We start from the raw sequence: 25,093 nt of genomic DNA on the forward strand, positions 1-25,093 counted from the left end.
CAACAAAACTCCAACTGAAATTCAACACAGGGGAATATGACTTTGTAGAATTCAAGTTTAGACTTCGTCCTTTTTAATGACATTCTTGTGAAGTGCTTTGTTTCCCACCATATGACAAAACTGCTACGCTAGGTTACAATTCATTACAAGATGGGATTTTCAATAGCTAGTCAGTTATTCAATAATTTCTTTTTTCTTAAAAGTCAAATTTATCAGCAGTTCTTTTGTACTCATTTGTGCTGTAAACCTCCGTTTCCTAGGCAAAGAGCGTTCACGCTAGGATAGTGATTAAGATTAGCTATCTTGGATTACTCTTCCCCATTATTTCACAACAAGCTCAGCCATTTCTGAAATGTGCAAAAGGTGAACAGTGGCTTTGGAATATGAGGCCTAAATGTAAAAAAATACTCCTTTTAATTTTTAGTTTACTATTTAATGAAACAAATTCTATCTCCCATTATGCACTCATTACAGTTTTCAGCTTGGGTGAAATTATTTCCAATAGGTAGGTGAGCTGTTCTGTACTTGATGAGCACTGCCATTCCAGCATCCCTTCTTACTGTGGAGAAGAGCCTCCTGGCTACTGCCTCTTCTGAAAAACAGGGAAGAAAGAAGAGAGGAAGGAAAGGACAGGAGGATTGCCTACAGGAAAGCATAACACACGGCCTAGGCCATTAATCGATCTACTAATGAAAAACCTTGGGGCAGCAGGCTGTATACACTACTTAACTCCACAAGTTGGAACAGAAGTAGCTCACTGGCCCTGTAACTCTACCCATGTGTCAGGAACAGACATTTTAAGTATGACCTTAAAATCCAGAGTTCTCCTGGAGCTGTAACTCACAAAGCCTGATGTCTCTGCTATTTTGTGCATAGTGATACACTGTGAGCTCAGACTAATTCCCAGTCTTCTTAACTCTGTAGATTTTTTTAAATCTAACATATAAAGGTATGCCCAGGACTTTCCCTCATCTGAGCACATGGATAGTCTCTCTCCTTTATTTGTGCAGCCATTTAAGATATTGTGGTCCCTAGATAAAGCTTGTCTAATATACCAAGGCAGTTCAGGAAAGAATAAACTGCACAGACATACACAGAACAAGGCATAGTTTTACATGACACTTAACCCATTTAACTTGTTACTTCAAGAAGAACTAAGTCCTATTACCTCTACTTTGCCTTCCCTAGCACCTTCCTTCCGTCTTGTGCAAAACAAGCAATGCTTGCTGATCCAAACTAAAACTTTTTGTGGGGCTGATTTTTCAGTCAATTACCAACTAAAATGACTCATAGACTCTTTATTGCTAGGTATGATGCAAAAGGGAGGTAAACTTGCTAGATTACATTAATATTAAGCTACATCTATAAGCAGTGCAACTCTTTCTGCTGAAATCATGCTAAAAGAGGTTGTTTTTTTAGTGCAAACTAGTAAGCCCATTTGAAACAGATAAGTAGCTAGTTATACAACTTTAAATCTTGCAAAAATGGTGCTTCTACGAGGAATAATCAAAACCCAGCAAAAGAAAAGGACTGTTAATTGGAAGTACAATTATTTCCGTTTTATAATATCTATAATGTAGCTGTTAGAGTTAAAATACTTCCAAACCTTGTAAGCTGTTTAAATGAACATAGGTGCACAAAAAAATCCAGAAGTGCTGGGCTTAAACCAAAAAAAAGAAAAACAAAACCCTTTTAAGACCCCAGCCTTAAAGGTGCCAGAGTGAGCACTTAAGTGAGGAAATTCTGTGTTCTCCTACGCGCTTCCTCTGCAAGGCAAAGAATTTCTCTGCTGCATCTTCAAAGGATGAAAAATAGCAATCTCTCTGACAAAGCACACTGCAAGGAAAAATACTTCAAAGAGTGCTCCGTGACTGTGATAGTGAAAGCCCTATAATGCTATATTTAAAACAAACAGGGTAACAACGGGCATTCAAAACAGAAAAAAATATTTTGTACAGGTCAATTCTTGGTGATGGCACTGTCCTCAGAATGCTGTTACACACAGAATACAAGATTATAGGATATATAAATGTCTATCAGAAACTACATTTTCACTCTGCATGAAAAGATTTTTCTTCTGCTTTTCAGAATACACCATATTTTTTCATATATAACACTGTGTTGAAGATTGCATCCTAAACAAGTCAACTGTTAGGTTGCTATTATGTTGGTTTGAATAACTGAGGGAAATCATAAATAATTTCAATTATTAAAATGAATGTTTATACCATCTTTTAAAAAGAAATCCATGTCCTATCATACTGGAAAAGTTATAAATTACATTTGATTCAGTACAGTTGTTCAAATAAAAAATAATCTGTGTGATAAACATCAGAGAATCTCTTACTCATTTTGTTTTCAATTCTCTTGCTCCTTCTTCTCTGCTCATCTTTTCTATCCTCATTCCAAATTATCTCTTGCCATATGCTGATTTCTAGATCCTCGTCTTTAGAAGTAGATTTCTGAATATTACTGACAAGAGACTTGCTTAGAATCAACAAAAATATTTTCTCCTCTATATAAATCAATGTTTATAGTAGAGCTAAGGATGTGAATACATTTGATTTTAAAAGTAAGTATTCAAAGGCATGCAATTATATAGGCTAATTTAGGCAATACTAAATAAAGGGTAAATCAGGAGAGAAACTGATTTCCATACCTTTAAATAAAAGGTAAAAACTTTTTTTCCAAAGTAATTCACATGAGGAATTAATACTTTGTATGCATTGTTACATTAATTTAAAAAATGAATTTAAGAATATTTTGCATTATTTTGTCATACTCAAAATCCTTAGCTGTGTTTCTCTTTCTACTGTCGCTGGAAGACATCCTCTGCTGAGTCTCTTCTAGTACTTGGCAATGACTGGAAACATGATCGCTGCACTTTATTGTGGTTCCTCTTAACTGAATCACTTTCTTTAACGTTGTCTGGGCTGTTCCTGCACATACTGCAGCCTCCACAGAATGTGAATGTCCCTCCCCAGATTGCGCTTCACTACAGGTTGCACCTCCATACTCTAAAATTACGTCTTTCTCTCTCTGCTTATCGCCCACAGGCTGTGACAAAAAATGAATATTACAAGCAAGTGGTCAGCATGTGTCAAAACTAGGGCCATACATATTACAGCTCCAAGAACATTGTCTTACAAACTATGCGTGTGCTCACAGATAATGGAAAGGTTACTTAAGTCAATAACAGCAATTCTACACATATGAGAGACAGAGGCTGCCATAGGAGAGGCAGTCTTGAAGTAGTATGCCAGATTGTGTGCCCCTGGCAGAATTACCCAAGGGAATTAGCATAATCAGAATCACAATTTAAATAATAAATATAGGCTGGCTGACAGCAAACTAAAGTTGTTACTATCTGAAAGCTGTTTGGTTGGACATATGAAATGACTCAACAGATTCATTTCAGTTTCCTATGGACATGAGTTCCTGTCCTAAAAAATAAAGTGATGTTTAAATTGCCTTAATCTTAATCTAGCCTACCTTATCTTGCTCTTTCACAAGCCTAGAAGTGTGCACAAAATCAAGAACTGTGTTTCACCTGAGGTTTAGTAACTCCCAGTTGATAAATTATCTCTAAAGACATGCCACCCCTGAGCTACAGCCACCACAGACGAGACTCACCTCACTTGCCTTCAGCCTTCTAAAATCCAGTCTTATAGACGACACTAGGCATCATAGTACCATAGTATCATAGTATAGTTAGGGTTGGAAGGGACCTTAAAGATCATCCAGTTCTAACCCACCTGCCACGAGCAGCGACATCGCACCAGATCAGGCTGCCCAAGGCCCCATCCAACCTGGCCTTGAACACCTCCAGGGATGGGGCAGCCACAGCTTCCCTGGGCAACCCATGCCAGTGCTCCCGTACCCTCTCATAGTGAAGAAATTATTCCTAATGTCCAGTCTAAATTTGCCCCTCTCCAGTTCATACCCATTGCCCCTCATCCTATCGCCACAAGCCTTTACGAATAGCCCCTCTCCAGCTTTCCTGTAGGGGCCCCTTCAGATACTGGAAGGCCGCTATAAGATCTCCTCAGAGCCTTCTCTTCTCCAGGCTCAACTGGTCCAACTCTCTCAGCCTGTCCTTGTAGGGAAGGTGCTCCAGCCCTCTGAGCATCTTTGTAGCCCTCCTCTGGACCCGTTCCAACAGCTCCATATCCTTCTTACGTTGAGGATTCCAGAACTGGACGCAGTATTCCAGATGAGGTCTCACAAGAGAGGAACAGAGGGGCAGAATCCCTTCCTGCGACCTGCTGGCCACGCTTCTTTTAATGCAGCCCAGGATATGGTTGGCCTTCTGGGCTGCGAGCACACACTGCCGGCTCGTGTCAAGCTTCTCATCGACCAGCACCCCTAAGTCCGCTGCAGGGCAGCTCTCAAGCACGTCATCCCCCATCATGTACTGAAAATGGAGATTGCCTCGACCCAGGTGCAGGACCTTACATTTGTTACCTCTACCACTGGTGAAGAAGAAAATCTACTTTCTGAGATGATTGTGATTCACCTCATTCCAAGCTGTGCAAAGGGGAACCTAAATGATTACTGTAATGAGGAATCTAAATGACAAGTGCGTACCCAAACCTTACCTCTACTAGTAAGGGAGAGAAATCCCACCCTAAAGATATGTCACTGCATGGCAGTTAATTTGAGTTACCTGCATTTATTCACTGTTTTATCCAAGTGACTGTGACATGCTTCTGCGTACCACTCAAGATGATGAAAGGTGGGTATTCATTACTTTATTACACACTGAAAGCTTTTAGGACACACCTTAGAACCCATGCATACAAATTCTTTCACAGTGAGGTGAAAGAACTTGTTATTCCTTTCTTGGGACACAGATGGAAATGGAGGAGCTTCTAATTAATTTCTTTTAATTTACATACTCAGCAGACAGGCTACTGAAGAGGTAAATTGGATTCCTAAAAGCAGTCACTCCGAGTCAAGATGTGATGCACATTGACGTGGCAGTTGGGGAAAACCAGGTATTTTAGTTTACCAAATTATCAATGCCATTCTGTCTATTGCATCACATCTGCTATGGGAGAAGGGCTAGAGAAGAAGAAAATATTTCAAAGAATAAAAAAGCCACTTGCTTTTTAAGGGAATATATATTAAAATAAAAGGGCTATCCAGCACCCTAATTGCCTCTACAGGAGAGTAGAGGCTCTCATCTTTTGCATACTTGTTTCACAACAAGGATACTATGAAGAAACAAGGATGAGAAAACACCAAGGTGAACAACATACTGTTAAAACACAAGAGATAATTAAAAAAAACTAGAATTTTTTCCTCATTAAAATGCCTCACCACTTTCTGCCTTCAAGAACAGCAGATGGAGGCACAAACAGAGCTAAAATCAATCATGAATTGACAAGACGTTATAGATTCCCAACCCCACAGAACCCTGCTTTGCAACCTTAACTGAAATATTGAGTAAATCTATACATTAAGCTTCACACAGCTGTGCTACCAATTTTAGAAATCAACACTTCGCTGAAACAGCTTTGTAAGTTGCTATGGTTCTGAGATAATTAGCATTGAGACCTCTCAGCACCTTGAAATTAGATACCTTTGTGGCACATTTTATCATAATGTTATATTCAGTAAATACTACCTGCAAAAGATGGAATTAACTCATACTCTTTCAATGTTCTATGCCACTGTGCGGAAGTAAAGCAGCTCTAAAACCACCCTAAAAAGCTAATCATACTTGGCCGATCACCAATTTGCAGCTCCAGATTATTCAAAGACAACACCTAGCAAAGAATCCAATTCCATGTTTAGAGTGTAGTAGAAATCCCTTGTATGGCATAAACATTTATCTCCTATGTGTCTTTCTCTCTCCCTTATTAAAACCTAAAAGGGAAGAAACCTCAGTGTTGCTTTCCTTTCATGTTCCTCTCCAGATTTTTGCATTCATGTTGAACCCAAATTATCTATTCCACATCACTTTTACAGCATCGACATAACACTGTGGAGATAACAGCTATGGAGAAGAAAAGAAAACAGAAAGAAGGATCACATGTTTCATCTATACATACTAACTTCTTCAGGGGAGGGTGTGAACGTGAAACCATGCATTAATTTTTTCAGTAAGTCTCACATAGGCAGAACTAAACAAAATAAATGCACTTCTAAATATATGTGTAAAAAATCACTGCAGTTTATAGGCTACAGGAAAAATGTAGCTATGGTTTCTTTTGGAATACTTGCAAAGCATTTGTATGCCAAAGACATAAGAACATAGCAGAAAACATCGTACTACAGTCTGGAGAAAAAAACAGAACCAGACAGGGTAGGAAACTAGAGCTAAAATTGGTTAGTATATGCTGGTGTGCTACAATAAAATAGCAGAATAGTGTTTTGGAACCTCCCTTGGAGAGAACACGAGACAGAAGATGTACAGGGGCACCAGCAATTTTGAATCTCCCAGGCTGATTCTAGATTCCACATCAGTCACTAAATTAACTAGAATCTCTCTTTCCAGCAAGCTCAGCAATTTTCATAACATGGATATATCAAAAAAGGAAAAAAGGCTACCAGAATTCTAAAACAGTAACAATTGAAATGTATTGAACGTGTCAGCTACTGATGTCAGCTTATTCTTTACTACAATTCACATCTCTAAGTAATCTGGCTACTCAAAAATATTTTACAATAAATTTTCAAATATTAATTAAACTGCATCTATACCTGCTCATCTGTTGTCCTCTGCAAGTTTGATCCTGTTAAGGTTTTTATTTCTTCCACATGAATTGTAGGAAGTTCAGGCTCAATCACATTTGTTATTTGTGTGCAGTCATCATCTAACTGGGGAATACTGCATTCTGAATTTAACTGCTCCACCTCGGTGTTAAGCTGTCCCTCATTTGGCACTACAGGAGTGACAGATTGTACTACAAGTCCTGACAAAGCATTCAGAGCTGTCACAGGCTGTACTGGCAGGGCATCATTGGTTTCATCTAATGATGGATCAATGGAAAAGGCCTGACCCTGACACTCTAATTCATCAGGCATTTCAACATTCTTGGGATCACCAAGGAAACTCAACAAATGACTGATTTCAAGTTCATCAGTCTCAATGCTGCTTTCAGTGAATGCTTCCATGAAAACCTTCCCTTGGGATGTCAGTGAAAGATCTGTATCATAATAGGGGGAATGATGTTTTACTCCATTATCTGTGTCAATAATGGTCATGCAGGTTCTCTGGCAATCTTCTGAAACATGTGGAAATACATCTTGCGATGCCTGTTCCTTCGGAACCGTTAAAGTATCTTCCAGAAGGGCATTTAGACAGAGGTTTATTTCTGGAAATAGATCTTCATTACTTAACTTCTGTGAAATCTAAACATTAAAAACAAAAAATCTTTACAAAAAGGAATGGAATAACCCTTTCAGAAAAGCATGTAATTAATATTCACTTTATAAGTCACCCATCTATACACACAAGTCTTCTTTATTTTACTTAGCCTTCCCTAAGAACTCAATTTCTTAAGAAGGGTTAGACCAAAGTTTCAGTTTCAAAAGTAGAGCACTTCAGCTGCTGACTTTCCTAGCAGTGAAAATCCAGAGTACAAAAGACTAAATCTATTATGAAGTTAAAGATATAATGCCATTGCCAATGACCTGAAGGTGTTAAGAGGCTTTAAAAGAAAGGCATTAAAAATCTCTGTCATTCATAAACAACGAAAGTGAACACATTCACAATAATTTAAAAAGAATAGTTAGTAACTAACATGATATATGAGTTTCAATTATGAGTTTATGTAGTTCCAAAACAGGTATGGAGCATTTCTGCCTCACAACTTTCAGTCCAAAACTCTAGGAGTATGTCTGGAGGTTGCACATTTGGGTTTCCACACTAAGTACAGAGCCACAAAACCATAACTGTTCTTAGAAAAAAATAATACTCCTGCTGTTTTTCTAACCACTTTGAGCCATAACAGCAGGTACACTCACTTTTATGCAAATTAATAGCTTTTTTATTTTTTCCCCTACCCAGGGTTTTTGCAGGAGAAAATCAGATTCCTCCGCACACCTAAAACATTTCTTTTCTATGTAACATTTGTATATAATAGTGGTGTTGCTTAGTAACACTGGATCCTAAGATAATTTCTTTCAGCACATCTTTAGACTCTTGCTGCCAACAAGTGGCCACACTGAGCGGTGCAAGAATCCTTTAGCCACTGGTAACATAATTTTAATAAAGCTCACAGACAATAAAACAGAAAGGGCAGAAAACTGACAGCATTTACTTATGTTCAGTTTGTAAATCATTACAAATCCTTGATTCTTCATTGAAAAATTATTCCCCAATGTGGTGCTTACTATCTTGTACCTGTGCAGCTAATTGTTTCTTTTTAAGTACTGAAGATTTTTTGGTTTGCTGTATTGAATTAGTTTCTTTTTAATTTGTGCAGACTTTAGACAATTAGAAAAAAAATCCACTGGCATAACTTTCCAGTTTTATAGAACTGTGGTATAAACAGTGTGTATGTAGATCACAAATTTCCTAAGAAAAAGGCTACATGCACCTGTTCAATGGCAGGGGAAACTTACAGTTTATATTAATGGAGAAGCATCAGGCAGGCATAAATGACTAATTTTGCAAGATCCTAAAAATCAAAATGACAACTGAAATTCAACATTTATTTGTGACTGTGGTTCACAAAATCCCCTTCCTACCACAGGCACCTAAATTTCTTTAGCATTTATTCTTATTGCCAAAATCCTGTGGGACTTGCTCTGCAAGTAATTAAAATCTACAGAACATGGTGAAGGTCAAAACTTTCCCTCCCCAAAACTCATCCTTAGCTGCTGCTTATCCACACGACACCTAAAGTCCCAGTGCTTAAGGTCTCTATACCTTCAACATACAGAAAGGGAAAAAAAAAGGAAAGGAACAGAGCAGCTGCTGAGCCAGCTGGGAACTGAACCAAAAAAGGGTCCTGTGGCCCCCAGTCTGTTAAGTACGGTCTGAATACACATAAGTTTCACTTAAAGGAGGAGCAGGATTCCACCTCAACCAGTAGCTCAGCAGTAAAATACCAACACTGTGGTAAAAGCGGGTTCAGATCCATCCTCCACCAGGAGAACAATGCTTCAAACACTCGTTTAAAAAAGGGGTTCCTATGTAAGAATGCCAAAGAGAAAAAGGTATCTCTTTGGCATAAGGCTGATAATTCTTTTTAGAGACTGAACCCCAATCACCTCATGGCATCTGTGAATCTCTTGCACCGAGCATGAGCACACCAAAATCCTTGATTTAAATCCCACTGTCCCCATGTTTCAATGGTTCCCAATACAAATCCAAACCAAGGTTTTGCCTCCTTAACCCAGGCACAAGTCCTGCTGATCTTGCAGTGTCAGCTCAGAATCTGATCTCCCCATCTCACCTCGTACGCACACACTGGGAAACAGCTGAGCATGGCCACAGACAGCTCCAGCCTGAGCTGATTCAGACCCTCACATCAGAGTAAGCAGGCGGACAGGGAAGTCAAGAAGCCTCATCTTAAAAAAAAACAACTTACTTGACTGTAGATATATAAACAGTGTGTTAATAAACTCGCTGCACCAAAGGCCAATGGGTAAGCCAGGACAAGCCAAGCCTTAAATAACTACCTCTCCCTGTGCACTACATGAGCAAACTTAATCTGGCCTCTCAGTGGCAGCAGTTGGTAGGGCATTCACATCACCTTAGTGAATCTTGACAATGCAAGATGTTTTTTTTCCCATGTGTCTGAGAACAATTAAAATGTTATCAGGAAATTGGTGGCTATTTGGTGCCAGACCAAATGTTACAAGATAAAACTGGACTAATACTGAAGCATAAATAATAAGGGTGGAGTGGAAACGTTAAATGGTTTATAGCTACTAGCTCTGAATAAAACAACAGCAGAGATGTTCAGCCTTTCAATACATACATATAACAGAATCACTATAAAACAGTTAAGTCTTCAGAAGGATCAACATTACTAGTTTTTGTGAGAACACTGAGCTGAAGATTTTTGCAATATATTGGGACATGAGGGATGCATAAAGAATCACAGAACAGTTTAAGCTGGAAGGGACTTCTTGAGATCATGTAGTCCAACCTTGCTGCACATGCAGTGTCAGCTGCAGCAGGTTTCTCATGACCATGTTCAGTCAGGTTCTAAGTATCTCCACAGGTAGAGAATGAACAACCTCTCTAGGCAACCTGCTCCAGTGTCTGACCATCCTCACAGTTAAAAGTGGAGGTTTATGTTTAAACAGGATTTCTTTATATCTGCCCATGGCCTCTTGCCCCGTCAACAGGAACTACTGAGAAGTCTGGCTCCCTCCTCTTCAGTCCCCCTGGCGAGGTGTTCAAACACATTGCTAAGATCCTCCAGAGCCTTCTCTTCTCCAGATTGAACTGTCTGAGCTCTCTTGGCCTGTCCTCATCAGAAAGATCATAAAATCATACAGCAGTTCGGGCTGGAAGGGACTTTTAAAGGTCATGTAGTCCAACCACCCTGCAATGAGCACAGACATCTTCCACTAGATCAGATTGCTCAGAGCTCCATCCAGCCCAACATAGAGTGTTTCCAGGGATGGGGGCATCTACCACCTCTCTGGGCAACCTGTTCCAGTGTTACACTACTCTCATTGTAAATAATTTCTTCCTTAAAGCCACTCTAAATTTACCCTCTTTTAGTTTAAAATCATTACCACTTGTCCTATCTCTACAAGACCTGATACACAGCCTGTTCCCACATTTCTTATAGGCCCCCTTTAAGTATGCAAAGGTCACAATGACATGTTCCCAAGAGCCTTCTCTATTCCAGGCAGAACTACCCCAACTCTCTCAGCCTTTCTTCACAACACAGGTGTTCCATCTCTCTGATCATTTATTTTGTGTGTGTGTGTCCCAGACCTCCTCCAACAGGCTCACATCTTTCCTGTGCACAGGACTCCAGCACTGGATGCAGTACTCCAATGGTGTAGCGAGTCAGACGTCCAGTGATGTAGTAGTACATCAGAGTGGTGTAGACGGGTGTAGACAGGCAGAATCACTCTTGAATCAGCTTTTCACTCACCAGTACCCCAAGTCCTGCTCAGAAGGGCTGCTCTTAATTCCTTCATCTCCCAGACTGTACTGACCATAGTATTATAGTACAGTTAGGGTTGGAAGGGACCTTAAAGATCATGTAGTTCCAATCCCCCTGCCATGGGCAGGGAGATACTGATACCAGGAGCTGCCCCAACCCAAGTGCAGGATTTTGTACTTGGTCTTGTCAAAATTCATGACGTTCACAAGGACCTACTTCTCAAGCTTGTCCAAGTCCCTCTGGATGGCATCCCTTTTGGCCACAACTAAGTCATTACTCCCACACAGAAGGATAGTTACAGATACTCTGTTCCTCCTCTAAGACCTTCCTAATGCCTTCCCCAGAAGTTTCATTGGTGGAAAACATGTTTTAAGCTACTAAAAGACCTCATTACTTTAGCTTAAGTAACAGCTCTTACAGATTCATTGTCACAATAGTGTCTTTCCCACCTCACCATTACTGCTAGGCTACTACCCTTGTGCCCTGCAAGCTTAATAGCTGCAGTTATAGCCAAAGACCAGGAAATAAAGGCTAGCTCTTGGGTTGTTTTCACCTAATATGCTCACTGTCATTTTCAACACCTAGGTACCTACTTTTTTAAATGAAAGAAATTGCTACTTTTCACTAAAATATTCTCTAATGCTCATTAAATTAAATTAAATTAAATTAAATTAAATTAAATTTTATATACATCGGTTGTAAAAGTAGACTAACCTTTTCTTCTGAATCTGTCGGAAATCCATTCAGTTTGATATCTAAATTTAGAAGAGTAAACAAATAGTTGTACTATCACTGAATTTGACTTCTGAAACTTCTCACCATCTTTAACAAAATGGCTTCATTCCTGATTAAGGCTGAAGTTTCAAACCTTAGAAATTACTATAGTCATGTTCCCTATATGGAACTGATAATAAGGTTTCTAGTTAGGCTCTGTTAGTCCCCCAAATCATATTCCAGGTCTATTTTGTCACATTTCTCCACTGCAGTTTAGAGGCCTGTGCTTCCAAAGACTATCAGCAGAAGGAACTGCCACTCATTCAACACGATGAGATCCATACTCTGCCCTCTGTAATTACAATGCAATTAGACAATACAAATAAAACAATCCAATAATCGACTGCCTCTGAGAAGGGCTGGTCCCAACCCCACCCAGCTCCTATCATCATGTTTTGACATTGATGCGACCCCTGGGAATTTCCTAATCAGAAATAAAATGAATAGTTTTCTACTGGGTTAGTAAAAATCAGCTCAAACAGGGAGACAGCAAAACGGATGGGGCAGTCCTGCACTGCTGGAAGTGCAGAGGAACAGAAGTACAACTGAAGCAGCAGCAGGTGACAGATGGATCTGGGGAATGAATGACCAGTGGCATTTTTCTTTCTCCTTTCTTAAAAATATCTTTGATTCTTGGACATATTAGTAAGAAGTATTTAGGATCCCTCAGTGACTATCACATTATCTTAAACATCTATATGGCACTTGAGTACCACGTGGCCTGTAACTTTTGCCAGAAAATGTTACAGTAATGTAATAATTTTATGATGGAAACACATTACTGGCTTGGGAAAGCAGTTATTTCTTCAAACAACTATAACAGAATACTTATAAAAGCATAACTTGCCATCCAAGACAACTATGAAAACTAAACGGCTATTTTAAAGGCCACACATAGTCAGATTCTAAATAAACATCCACAGATACTCATCTTCAGCTTCTGAAATGATTTTGCCACAGCTAGAGCAAATTTCAGTTTTGTACAAAATGCAACATACCTACAGAATTATTTTGCTGCCTCTCTACTGCAGCATCTGGTGAAAGAACAGGCACAGAAATATTTTCAGTAAGTGATGGACAGTTTATCCAAACCCTAGAACATACAAATGTAGAAAGTTCTTATTCAGAAAGAATTGTAGTGTGCTGAGCTTAAGAAGATTTCTACAGTAATTTATTTATGCAGTTTTGCACTTAAAATTGTTAGTGGAAACAACTGCAGCTAGTTTAGAGGCATACTTCTCTTTCTGTGGATATGCAGTGAGGAAGGCTGCCAGGATTTCCTAAGTAGAGCTAGCTAGGCTTTGTACATTCATTCTCTAAGTGAAAAAATGGCCCTTCTTATTTTTTTATTACTTCCTTCTGCATTTCTACTATAAATCTTTCCATAGCTTCTAGAACAAAAGGTCTAGTATTGTTTATTACAACTTTTTGTTCATTTACTCAGCGGTTCTCTCTGAGTAATTTCCTGCCAATCCTGTTGCTTATACCCTTATACTATTAAAGGTAATATTGTCAATAAGAACAAATACAGGTACCATTTGACCCATATGAAACACAGAATTACCTCTGAGATAAATATAGGTCCTTCACTAAGCAGACAACTGCTTCACAATAGAACATTGAGAATAAAATAATATATAAATGGAGGTATAACAGAACTGTTTAATTATAGTATGTCCAACTGGAATTCATGTGTGTACTATACTCACTGCAGTAGAGACTGAGACTGGTCAGATGTGTGTGCCTCTTCAGGTATCTGAATGAAAAAAAAAATGAACAAGTTAATAAAAAAAGTAATTATTTATTTTATCAGCTTTAACACACGCTTATCTTCTTTTTTCTGTAATTATGTTGGGATAATAAAGTCTTACATCATATATTTACATATGTTACTAATAACATACAAAAGCTATTTCACTTCAAGTATTTTTTGTGTGTGTGAAATTTGAGAAAAATGTTGAAAAATAAATCAGGATAATGAAAGACAACATTCACCCAAAAGGAAAATATACCTATGCAAGTAAGATATGATTGCTTTAAACTTCAGGTGTTTAATGTGCCCAAAGACCAAAACACCAGGTATTTTTATTTCAACTCCCAGTTTTAATCTTTTTTTGTAACAATTCCTTCTTCTAATTAAATAAGGCATGATGCTGCTCAAGAGGCTGTGGACTTCAGTACACAATTCTCGATGTCCCTGGAAACGGCAGAATTAGGGAACTCAGCTGACAAAATCTGCACATCAGCAAGCTCTAAGTGGCAGGGCTGCCACGTAAAGGCACAGGAAAGGACATGTGGGTAAGAAGGGAGCTAATGTCAGAGCCAAATTCAAGCTCTTCAGTAAAAGGAGCTTGGACCCATTTTTTGTGTCTCTTGACTGGACGAAATGGAGAGATCTCCTCTAGTTTGGAAGAAGAAGAAGCCTTTATGTAAAGTCTAAGGCAACCTAGGAATGACTAAGACAGGCAGAACTGTCCTCTTCCAGATGAGCCGAAGACTGGATAGTACTAGCAGACTATCAGCATACAAGCTGCAATTTTAAACAGAGCACTGACATACAGTGGAGAACATTCCCAACACTAGGACAACTCTGGGAAGGAACATCTTGGTGTGGACACTAAGTGATGACTTATTTGACCTGCATGAGGTATTAGCAACCCAGTTACAACAATATTAGCAATGACCTGAAGAGCATCAGGTGGAGATGGTCCAGGTGGAAAGGCTGCTAACTGGCTCCTGGGAACAGAACAGATTCCTTAGAAACAGTTCGTTCAACAATTATTGACTGATGTAGTTTCAAAACAAGGCAATGGGATAGCTGGCAGAGAGTTACTGACTTCGTTAAATACACCCTTTATACAAATCAGCCTGGGTATTTACATGGAACATTATCCAGAGACCAAGCAAGGCCAGGAGGATAGCAGGACTACTATTAAACCTCTCTGACTCACTAACATCGAGACGCATGCTTAAAGCTCAAGAAACTAGTTACATCTCAGAACAAGGAGAAGCTATTTTGCCCGCTAAAAAATTAGGTTCTAGGCAAAATTAGCTCATTGATCAAGAGTTCTTCTCAAATCACAAGTTACAACAAACAGCGTTTGTGGCCACTGACTGCAGTTACTGGGAACAGCCTTTTGTCCTGCTTTCCTGCTTTTGGTAAGGGAATCCCTGCAAACTCATTTTTCTAATTTAAGAACTTACTTACAAGGCCAACTACCTGAAGGGACACCGGATGCATTCTAAAAAAAGGAAGGCTCATGCCTAGAAGCTTTAAACGCCACCTAACAACTTTACTTTGCACTTCGCCAAACTGTGTGGAAGAAAAAAGCTTGAAAAAGGTGAAAGCACAAACCTAGAATCACGGAGCTTGCCTGAACAAGCCATGGAATATAGTGTGAGCAGATAAGGGAAATAACTTGACCTGTCAGTTGGAAAGAACCTGAATACTACAAAACCTGTTTGTATACCCACTGCATCTTTGGCAGAAGAAAAGTCTTACTCTTCTTCAATGTTGGAATCAAATAGAGGATTGCATATGCCAAGCCTCCCTCAACCCACCTGAAATACAAAGAATGCAAAGACCCTTTGGAACAACATTCCCCAAGAGGAAATGGTTAGAGACCTGCAAAGCAAATCAGGTATTCATAAGTCTATGGGGCCAGATGAGATTCACCTAAAGGTATTAAGGGAGCTGGTGGAGGTGCTTGCCAAACCTCTTTCCACCATCTACTGGCAATCCTGGCTGACTGGAGTTCCATTGAACTGGAGGCTGGCAGATGTTACACCCATTTACAAGAAGGGCTGGAGAGAGGACCTGGGAAACTACAGGCCTATCAGTCTGAACTCAGTGTTAGGGAAAGTCATGGAGCAGGTCACCTTGCGTGCTATCTCACAGCACATAAAAGACAACATCAGGCTCACTCAGCATGGCTTTATGAAAGGCACATTCTGCCAAACTAACCTGATTGCCTTCTATGATAAGGCCACCCCCTTAATGGATAGGGAAAAGCTGTGGGTGTAGCGTACTTGGACTTCAGTAAAGACTTTGCCACCATTTCTCACAGCATTCTCCTTGAGAAACTGGCTGTCATTGGCCTGGACAGGTGCACCTCTGCTGGGTAAAAAAATGGCTGGAGGGCCAGGCCCAAAGAGTGGTGGTAAATAGAGTTAAATCCAGCTGGAGGCTGGTCCCAGGTAGTATCTCCCAGGGTCCAGTGCTGGGCCCAGTCCTGTTCAACATCTTTATCAATGATTGAGATGAAGGGATGGATTGTACTTTTAGTAACTTCATGGATAACATTAAGCTGTGAGGAAGTGTCAATCTGCTGGAGGGTAGGGAGGCTTTACAGAGGGATCTGGACAGGCTGGACTGATGATCTGAGACCAATGGGATGAGGTTTACCAAGGCCAAGTGCAGAGTCCTGCGTTTTGGACACAAAAAAACTGTGTGCTACAGGATTGAGGAAGAGTGGCTGAAAATCTGCCTGGCAGAGAAGGACCTGGGGGTGTTGGTTGACAACCGACTGAACATGAACCAGCAGTGTGCCCAGGTGGTCAAGAAAGCCAATGGTATCTTGGCTTGTATCAGAAACAGCGTGGCCAGCAGGACCAGTGAAGTGATTCTGCCTTTACACTCAGCACTGGTGAGATCACACCTCGAATACTATGTTCAGTTCTGGGCCCATTGCTATAAGAAAGACATTGAGGTCCTGGAGCATGTCCAGAGAAGAGCAATGAAGCCGGTGACTTGGCTGGTGAATAAGACTTATGAGGAGTGGCTGAGAGAACTGGGGTTGTTTAGCCTGGAGAAGAGGAGGCTGAGGGGAGACCTTAGTGCTCTCTACAACTACCTGAAAGGAGGTTGCAGAAAGGTGGGTGTTGGTCTCTTCTCCCAAGTGACAGGTGATAGGACGACAGGGAATGGCCTTTAAGCTGAATCAGGGGAAGTTTAAATCGGACATTAGGAAAAATATCTTCACTGAAAGGGTTATCAAGCCCTGGAACAGGCTGCCCAGAGAGGTGGTTGAGTCACCATCTGTGGAGGTGTTTAAAAGGTGGGTAGATGAGGTGCTTGGGGACATGATTTAGCAGTAGACAGGTATGATTAGAGTTGATGATCTCTAAGGTCTTTCCCAACCTAATGATTCTATAACTAGAACAGATGTCACATTACCTGAAAAAAAATTACAGCCACTTCAGGCTGCAGGGCTTTCATACCACACTGCACCATGATGCTGTATTCATGTAAGATTGGTACACACAGTAGAAAGCAAGCTTCTGCATAGTCACGTTCCATGCTGGCTCTCAGAACTGTTGAAAAGCCACACTGGTGCAGTCTCACAGACAAGTATCAAGGATGACAGGCCAATACCACTACTCACAGTATTCAGGAAATATTTAAATTTTACACTGTCTCTGTGCTGTGCATGACCACGCCGCCAGTGACACACTGTAGAAGTCTCCCCAAACACACAGAAGTTTCATTAAAAGCACTAGCCTTCTTTGCTTTTCTGACTTCTCTTTTTGAGGACAGGGGATTTGTCCTTAGACTTAGAAGAATCTATTACTGGGATTGCAGACTGGCTGCTTTGGTGACAGCTATGAAGCCAAAGACCTAGGTTAGTCAGATGATGGTCAGATCGGCTCCCAGAGGAGAAAGAGAGAGAGTAAATGAGCACTTCTTTAATTCTCTCTGTCCCTAGAAAACTGTGATAAACTTCAGTCACAACAGCCCTGGGACATGCAAGCAGCAAAACAAACTTACAGAGAAAAGCCTCTGAAATTACAGCATCTTTTTTATTTTGTTCACTGTTCCCCATGCTGTCAGCTGAACAAAATTTATTTGCAGTTCTGTAATGCTCTGTAAAAAGATCCACTTAGTAGAAGGAGAGTCTTTTTCCAGTATAGTATTTGCCATCTAGGAAGCAGTTTAGTTCCTAAAAAAAACTCTTATACTGGATAAGGACACATAGGTAGTAGTCTTTGAACTGTTGAATCCACAGCACTGAAGACAGCACTACAGTCACGGGTATTTTAGAAACTGCAGTTAAATAGTAGAAACCTGTTTGTTTCTAATTGTTTCATGAGCATGCCATTTGCAGGTGGAAGTTGATTGCTCAACTGAACCCAAGTTTATGGGCTAGCTACCAAATGGGCACATATATTAAAATGTAAGCTAATTAGTAGACCAACAATTGCAGAATCATCATGGAGTAGAATAATTATCCCATCCATCACACGCAAGCAGACATTTTATTCTGCATTTCAGATTATTATCTCTTCCTTTTTAAAGAAACAATTGTCCAATCATTGGATCACAGCTAATCTCATGAGTAAACAAAGGTTTATTTTGACATGCTTAACCCAGATGGTTATCTTTCAGCTCTTGAAGGGAACATTCTAAGAGGTTTGTGCTCCACAACCTCTTCATCTTTGCGAGGGGCTTGTTCTTCAAATTTGAAAGGTTATACCCTCATGAAATACCAAGGAAGAGAGTATGATGCCTTCCTGGAAAGAAGGTGCTATACACGTGACAACTGTCTTGCCACAAAATTAACTTCAGCTGCAAGCCACCAGGCTCTTTTCCACATAAAGAACAGGAGGTGAAGTGAGTTCATAAATAAATAATAGATATGTGTACCAGGAGATGTACAATTTCTATACCTACTGGATTTATCTGTTTTTCCTTCCAACAATATGTCTGATCGGAAATTTTCTGCATAATACAGAGTTCTGGAGAAAGAGCTTCTAAAAAAAAAGGAAGAAAAATAAGAAAAATACAGTAATTAAAGGAAGCTTTGTTTGCCTTAACTCCTACATAACTTTCCATAGCTCTATAAAATTCTAAATCAATTTCTCCAAAACTCAGTAACTGAGGTATGTGCATCAAAGCTTCTGATATGCAATAGACTGAAGTGCTTAAACAGGCTAACTAGATTTTGAAACTGCAACATAGGAGAAGTCAGAAATTAATAAAACCAGCTGGGATGAATATTTATTTCACCTAGTGTTCTGGAAACCTTCCCAAGTTCATTCTGGAGACTAAATCTTTCCTCTTATTTTATGAGCTAACAACTACAATTTTGGTAAACTGCCTGATCCATTTAATGGAATACAAAAACTTGTAGTTCTATATGGAATACTTTCTTCAATGACTATACAAAGGAAGAACTTCTCTCTGGGGAAAAAAAAAAAAAAGAAAGCAATAAACCCTTAGTGTTGGACCCCTAGGTTTCAAAACTAAAATGTTGTTACTGACATTAACAGAATAGCTACCAAATTAATCTTTTTATTATGCATCTCATCACCAAATTGCTACTATTCAAACCTGCACAAGTATATGAAAAAATACAAATTCCAACTTACTGAATACAAAATGCCACAGGCCAAATGCTAAAATTATCATACTCTATCATATTTACAGCAACAAAAAAGCCTGAGCCAAACCTCAGACAAATCTCCACTCCACAAACTGAACAATGAGTCAAATAAACATGCCTTCAACCACATATGTTGAATGTTGGCAGGTTTTAATGCCAGTAGATAACCACTGGTAAATTCAAAACGTGATCATGCTTCTTTCCTTCGACCAAACTCCCAGGCACCTATGAAAGGTGCAGCAGCAGGAAACAACAGCCACAGAAAAAGTTCCTGTACATTTCAATGGGTTGTAAATAACATTTATAATAACTCAGAGAAGGCTTATAAAAAATGACAGCCCATTCAGGTCTTCAAATCGGCAAAAAGACAAAAAAAATTCTGGAAGAAGACTAAGAGCACCTTGAGTCACTCAAAGAATAGGCAGTCTTATCCCATAAGACTGGAATAAAATGTACAGGACACAAGTCAAACAGACTATATAAAAAATGCCAAGCAGGTACCAGTAAAACTATTACATAACTGCAACACACTCACTCATGCAACCTGCTCTAAGGCACTTATTAGAGATTTAAGGCTCTAAATGACTGTGCATGTATTTACTTTTCAATTTAATAATACACCTAAAATAACACACTTAAATAGCCCTCCCAAAATTTTTTATGTTAAATTTAAGAAGAAAGGAGATATGGATAATATTACAGGGTTTTTTTAAGTATTACATGCAACTATAGTTACATAGGACTATTACGTGTATAGATTCCATTTACATTATTATCTTATGCTTAGATTCCATTTATTTTATTCTGCTCAAACACAACACACATATCTAAATAAAAAAGGTACCCTATATATAGTTCAAACACTCCCCAAACCCAGCATTATCAGTTATAGTACACATTAAGAATGGAGAAATCAACAGTAAACCTATTTTTAAAATACTAAATATTCTAAAATACAATCTAAAGTTATGGCTATCTTAAGGGAGCACATACAAAGCTCTTAAGAACAAACTTCATGCAACACTTAAGTTTAAATAACATGGACTAACACCCACAGCAACAGTTCATACAAAAACCCAACAGAGACCGGAAAAATAATCTGTCCTACCTTTACTAATTCTTATCTCAGACGCTGAAACCATGTCCTTATTAAGAAAACACAACCTTGGCAAAATAATAAAAAAGGCTGTTAAATAGTTGCATGCTGTGCTTCTTAGCCCAATAAATTCAAAGAAAGCCGAGGGCACCCTTTGTCTCTGTGTCTGATGGCTAGAGATAATCAGTTAGGAAGCCCCTTGTGAACAGGGCTGGAGCAAAAAGATGATGGGGAAGACAGCAGACAGTGTCTTCCTGAGCTCAGCCTCAAAACCACATCACCAATAGTTTGTTGAGGGTAGCTGTGCACATGGGCTGGAAGCCTGTGGGATTGTTAATTGTGTTTTTTCCTAAGGAGATGGATAGGCAAATCTTGTTGGGTCTTGGTCTCCGCTGCTGGGACACTGCTCACCGCACAGTGGGCGAGCGCATCTCTAGTGTTCATACCAGCAGCAAAGGACCCCAAAACTGTGAGGATACACCTGACATCCATACTGAAAACCTCAGTTAAGGAAGTGCATCACCACTCTCCAATTTCCAAGCAATACAAGGCCGCAAAGCATGTACAAAGGTCCCTGCCCATGGCAGGGGTTTGGAACTGGATGATCTTTAAGGTCTCTTCCACCCCAAACCATTCTAAGCACAGCTGCTTGGTGGTTTCCATTCTTTGACACATCTTAAAGAATAAAAGAGGTAATGTCATGAAGATCATATAATGCTGAAGTTGTGGAAAAATAACATCAGCAGCAACTATACTTAATAGTGTTTTCTCTATGTTCTCTGAGTTGGGTTTCGATGCATTTTGCTTTCACTGACTAAAGTGTTTTCCAGGAGGGTCTGCTAAGTGAAGGACTTATATTTATATCAGAGGTGATTCTATGTTCAGTATGGGTCAAATGGTACCTATATTTGGTCTTATTGATGACATTACCTTTAATAGCATACGGGTACGTGCAATAGGAATGACTACTGTAAACTACTCAGAGAGAACCACTGAGCAAATTAACAAAACGTTGTAATAAACAATACTAGACCTTTTGCTCTTAGAAGCTATGGAAAGATTTCAATGGAAAAGGGATTTATAGTAGAAATACAGACAGAAATAATAAAGCCTGGAGGCACCGGAGGTGAGCAAAAAAACAACGGGGCCGCTTCCAGCGCTTGGGAAGCACCAAGACCCAGTGCACACAGAACTGGTCTACATGGAGAAAAAGGATTAAAGGAAGGGAAAATCCACTGAAAACAGACATTTAAGGAACAACTTTGTTAAACGATGAATCAAAGTTTAAAAAATGCAAAAACAAGGAGAAAGACCATCCTTCGGGATGTGAGGCACGGCCGGGAGGCGGGTTTCGCGCATAAGGGACCTGTGGTGAGCGTGTCCCCAGTTCTCTAGCACCTTGTCCCCCGGCCCCTTACCCCCCACCTCTTGTCCCCTGTCCCAAGTCCCCTTGTCCCAGTTCCCTTGTCCCCTGCCCTCTTATCCCTGTGCCCCTATCCCTGTCCTCTTACCCCGTGTCCCCTTGTCCCCCGTCCTCCTGTCCCAGACCCCTTTTCCCTTTGTCCCCTGTCCCTTGCCCCCTTGTCCCCCGGCCCCGCTGCCACCCCCGCGCCCCTCGGCCCTCGCAGCCGAGGAGCAGCACCGCGTTACGGACGCCAGCGCCACCTCCCCCGGTAGATCTCCTCCCCCTCCTCCACATCGCTTTCCGCCACCGAGCCCTCCACGAGGGTCTGGTCGCTGTCGCTGCCGGGGTCCCCGCCGCCGTCCCTGCCGCCCTCGTCCATAGCTCCACCGCCCCGCTCCCTCCCACGCGCGCCACTCCCCTCTCTCCACCCCCCACCCCCACGCCCCCCACGGCGTGGAGCGCGCTGCACCCACGCGGGTGGCCGCCATGTTAGGTGGCCGCGGGGCTGCGCGATGTGCGGCGTCCCTCGGGCCCCTCCTCGGGGATCCGCTCGGGAGGGGACGGCGCGTCCTTTCCAGCTTGGGGGCGATGGCTGGTAGTAGGGGTTAGAATCGTAGAATCACCAGGTTGGAAAAGACATTTGAGATCGTCCAGCCGTACCTGTCTGCCACTAAACCATGTCCTTGAGCATCTCATCTACCCGCCTTTTAAATACCTTCAGGGGCGGTGTCCCTGGGCGGCCTCTGCCAGTGCCCAATGACCCCTTCTGTGAAAATTTTTTTCCTGATGTCCAATTTGAACCTCCACGGCGGAGCTTGAGGCCATTCCCCCTTGTCCTATCACTTATGACTTGGGAGAAGAAGCTGGCACTCACCTCTCTACAACCTCCTGTTGGGTAGTTGAAGAAAGCAATAAGGTCTCCCCTCAGCCTTCTCCAGGCTAAACAACCCCAGTTCCCTCAGCCGCTCCTCATAAGACTTGTTCTCCAGCCCCTTCACCAGCTTCGTTGCTCTTCTCTAGACATGCTCCAGAGCCTCAACATCCTTCTTGTAGCAAGAGGCCCAGAGCCAAACACAGTATTCGAGGTGCAGTCTCACAAGTGGCCAGTGCAAGGGCAGAATAACCTCCCTTGGACCTGCTGGTCACGCCGTTTCTGATACAAGCCAAGATGACATTGGCCTTCTTGGCCACCTGGGCCCACTGCTGGCTCATGTTCAGTTGGCTGTCAACCAACACCCCCAAGCAGCTTTCCAACCACACTTCCCCAAGCCTGTAGCACTGCACAGGTTCTTTGTGTCCCAAGTGCAGGACTCTGCATTTGGCCTTGTTAAACCTCATCCTATTGGAAAGTCTCCCTACCCTCCAGCAGATCAACAATCCTCCCAGCTTAGTGCCATCTGCGAACTAAGTTAAGAGGCAGTTCTACCTTCAGTGCCTCTGAGATGGTGATGCCACCTCCACACCTTTGGCAAGGCTTGGGGTTTCCTCGCTGGCATTGGGCTTCAGCTTCTCACCACGTCATAGGCATCACTCATCACAACGCATGAAACATACTCATAACTGCCTGTGTGTCATCTAAGATTGCTCCCTTTTTCTTGTCCGTGTACTTCCACAGCCACGTTAAAGCAGCTGACTTCGTCTTCCCCTGTATTCCACCCATTGGAGACCCCATCTGGAGCACTGTGTCCAGTTCTGGAATCTCCAACATAAGAAAGATTTTCAGCTGTTGGAATGGGACCAGCGGAGGGCTAAAAAGACGATCAGAAGGCTGAAGCACCTCCCATACGAGAACAGGCTGAGATAGCTGGGGGTTGTTCAGCCTGGAGAAGAGAAGGCTTCAGAGAGACCTGATGGCAACCTTCCAGTGCCTGAAGGGAGCATATAGGAAAGCTGGGGAGGGGCTCTTTATCAGTGAGTGCAGGGACAGGACCAGGAGTAACAGGGGAGATTCAGATTAGATATCAGGAAGAAATTTTTCACAGTGAGAGTGGTGAGGCAATGGCATGGGTTGCCCAGGGAAGTTGTGGATGCCTCATCCCTGGAGGTGTTCAAGACCAGGTTGGATGGGGCCTTGAGCAGCCTGATCTAGTGGGATGTCCCTGCCCATGGCAGGGGGTCTGGAACTGAATGATAAAAAGGTCTCTCCCAACCTAAACCATTCTATGGTTCTATTATCTGCTGTCCTGAGCACCACACATGGTCCATGTGTTCAAGAGAAGGAACATGTTTGAGTTAACCAAATCATAAAGTGGCCCTATTTTCACAGTGTTTCCAGTAGCACTCCTGTATATCACTGCATGATAATCTGTTAAATACAGCAACATTCTCCTCAGGCTGACCCACTCCGCCTCAGCTTGGCCTCCCATGTCCACAGTGACGGGGACAGTGCTGTGCCTATGGCCTCTGTCAGCGGGAAGCTGGGCTGCGGGCAGGGCACCACAAGAGCTACCACTATGAACAGTGTTGGTGGCAGGCAGTATGGTGGCACATACTTGCATGGACTGAAAATTCCAAATCATCATAGTGATGACTACTGCTCCCAGAGAACTTGATGATAAAATTAGCATTGTTATTACTTGCCAAATCATAGTCATCACAGAGAACTGAAAAAAAACACTGTTTTGTAAAAGTGTGGAAAGCAGCAAGATACTAAAGGTCATTTTAAATTACTCATCAATGATACATAATTGTTGCAACTGAGTTTTGCTGTGTCTTAGTCAGATCCATACGCAAGTATAGCAGTTGCTGCATGTATTATCTAATGGCTTGAGAAATCTCACTGGTAATGCTTCACTCTTTCCAGGTGAATAAAGGCGAGATGTCAAATATGGGTGTTAGCTGGCAGGGAACATGGACACGTAGTATTAAGTTATTAGGATTTATAAGCATCACATTGATGATGGCAATGAGAAGTGTATTTCGGCTAAAAGACTGAGCTGAGATGAATTTGCCACTGACAACGACTGCTTTGGGCAGAGTTCTTAGGAAACCTTCCTTTAGTAGACACAGTGATGTTGGGCTGATGGCCAAACTTGATGATCTTGGAGATCTTTCCCAGCCTTAATCATAGAATCACAGAATAGTTTGGGTTGGAAGGGACCTTAAAGATCATACCGTTTTAAACCGTCTGCCATGGGCAGGGACACGTCCCACTAGATCAGGCTGCCCAAGGCCCCATCCAACCTGGCCTTGAACACTTCCAGGGATGGGACATCCATGACTTCCCAGGGCACCTATTCCAGTGCCTCACCACTCTCATGGTGAAGAAATTCTTCCTAATGTCTAGTCTAAATCTGCCCCTCTGCAATTTATACCCATTCCCCCTCATCCTGTCACTACAAGCCTTTGT

The 25,093-nt window shown here is 41.4% G+C and overlaps 1 protein-coding gene across 1 annotated transcript in view; it reads right to left on the reverse strand.

The window, feature by feature from the left end:
- Window positions 1-21,728, reverse strand: part of ANKRD31 (ankyrin repeat domain 31) — a 63,674-nt gene extending 41,946 nt beyond the window's left edge. Inside the window, exons 1-8 of the mRNA XM_054054712.1 lie at window positions 20,352-21,728; window positions 18,532-18,611; window positions 13,571-13,617; window positions 12,860-12,954; window positions 11,802-11,842; window positions 6,709-7,359; window positions 2,924-3,057; window positions 2,348-2,487 (exon numbers count right to left, since the gene is read on the reverse strand). Coding sequence (XP_053910687.1) covers window positions 2,348-2,487; window positions 2,924-3,057; window positions 6,709-7,359; window positions 11,802-11,842; window positions 12,860-12,954; window positions 13,571-13,617; window positions 18,532-18,611; window positions 20,352-20,385 — 1,222 coding nt within the window. The 5' untranslated portion in view covers window positions 20,386-21,728. The remainder of the gene's footprint in view (window positions 1-2,347; window positions 2,488-2,923; window positions 3,058-6,708; window positions 7,360-11,801; window positions 11,843-12,859; window positions 12,955-13,570; window positions 13,618-18,531; window positions 18,612-20,351) is intronic.
- Window positions 21,729-25,093: the final 3,365 nt, after the last annotated feature.

The sequence above is a fragment of the Cuculus canorus genome, chromosome Z, assembly GCF_017976375.1.
Source record: "Cuculus canorus isolate bCucCan1 chromosome Z, bCucCan1.pri, whole genome shotgun sequence".
Lineage (NCBI taxonomy): Eukaryota > Metazoa > Chordata > Aves > Cuculiformes > Cuculidae > Cuculus > Cuculus canorus.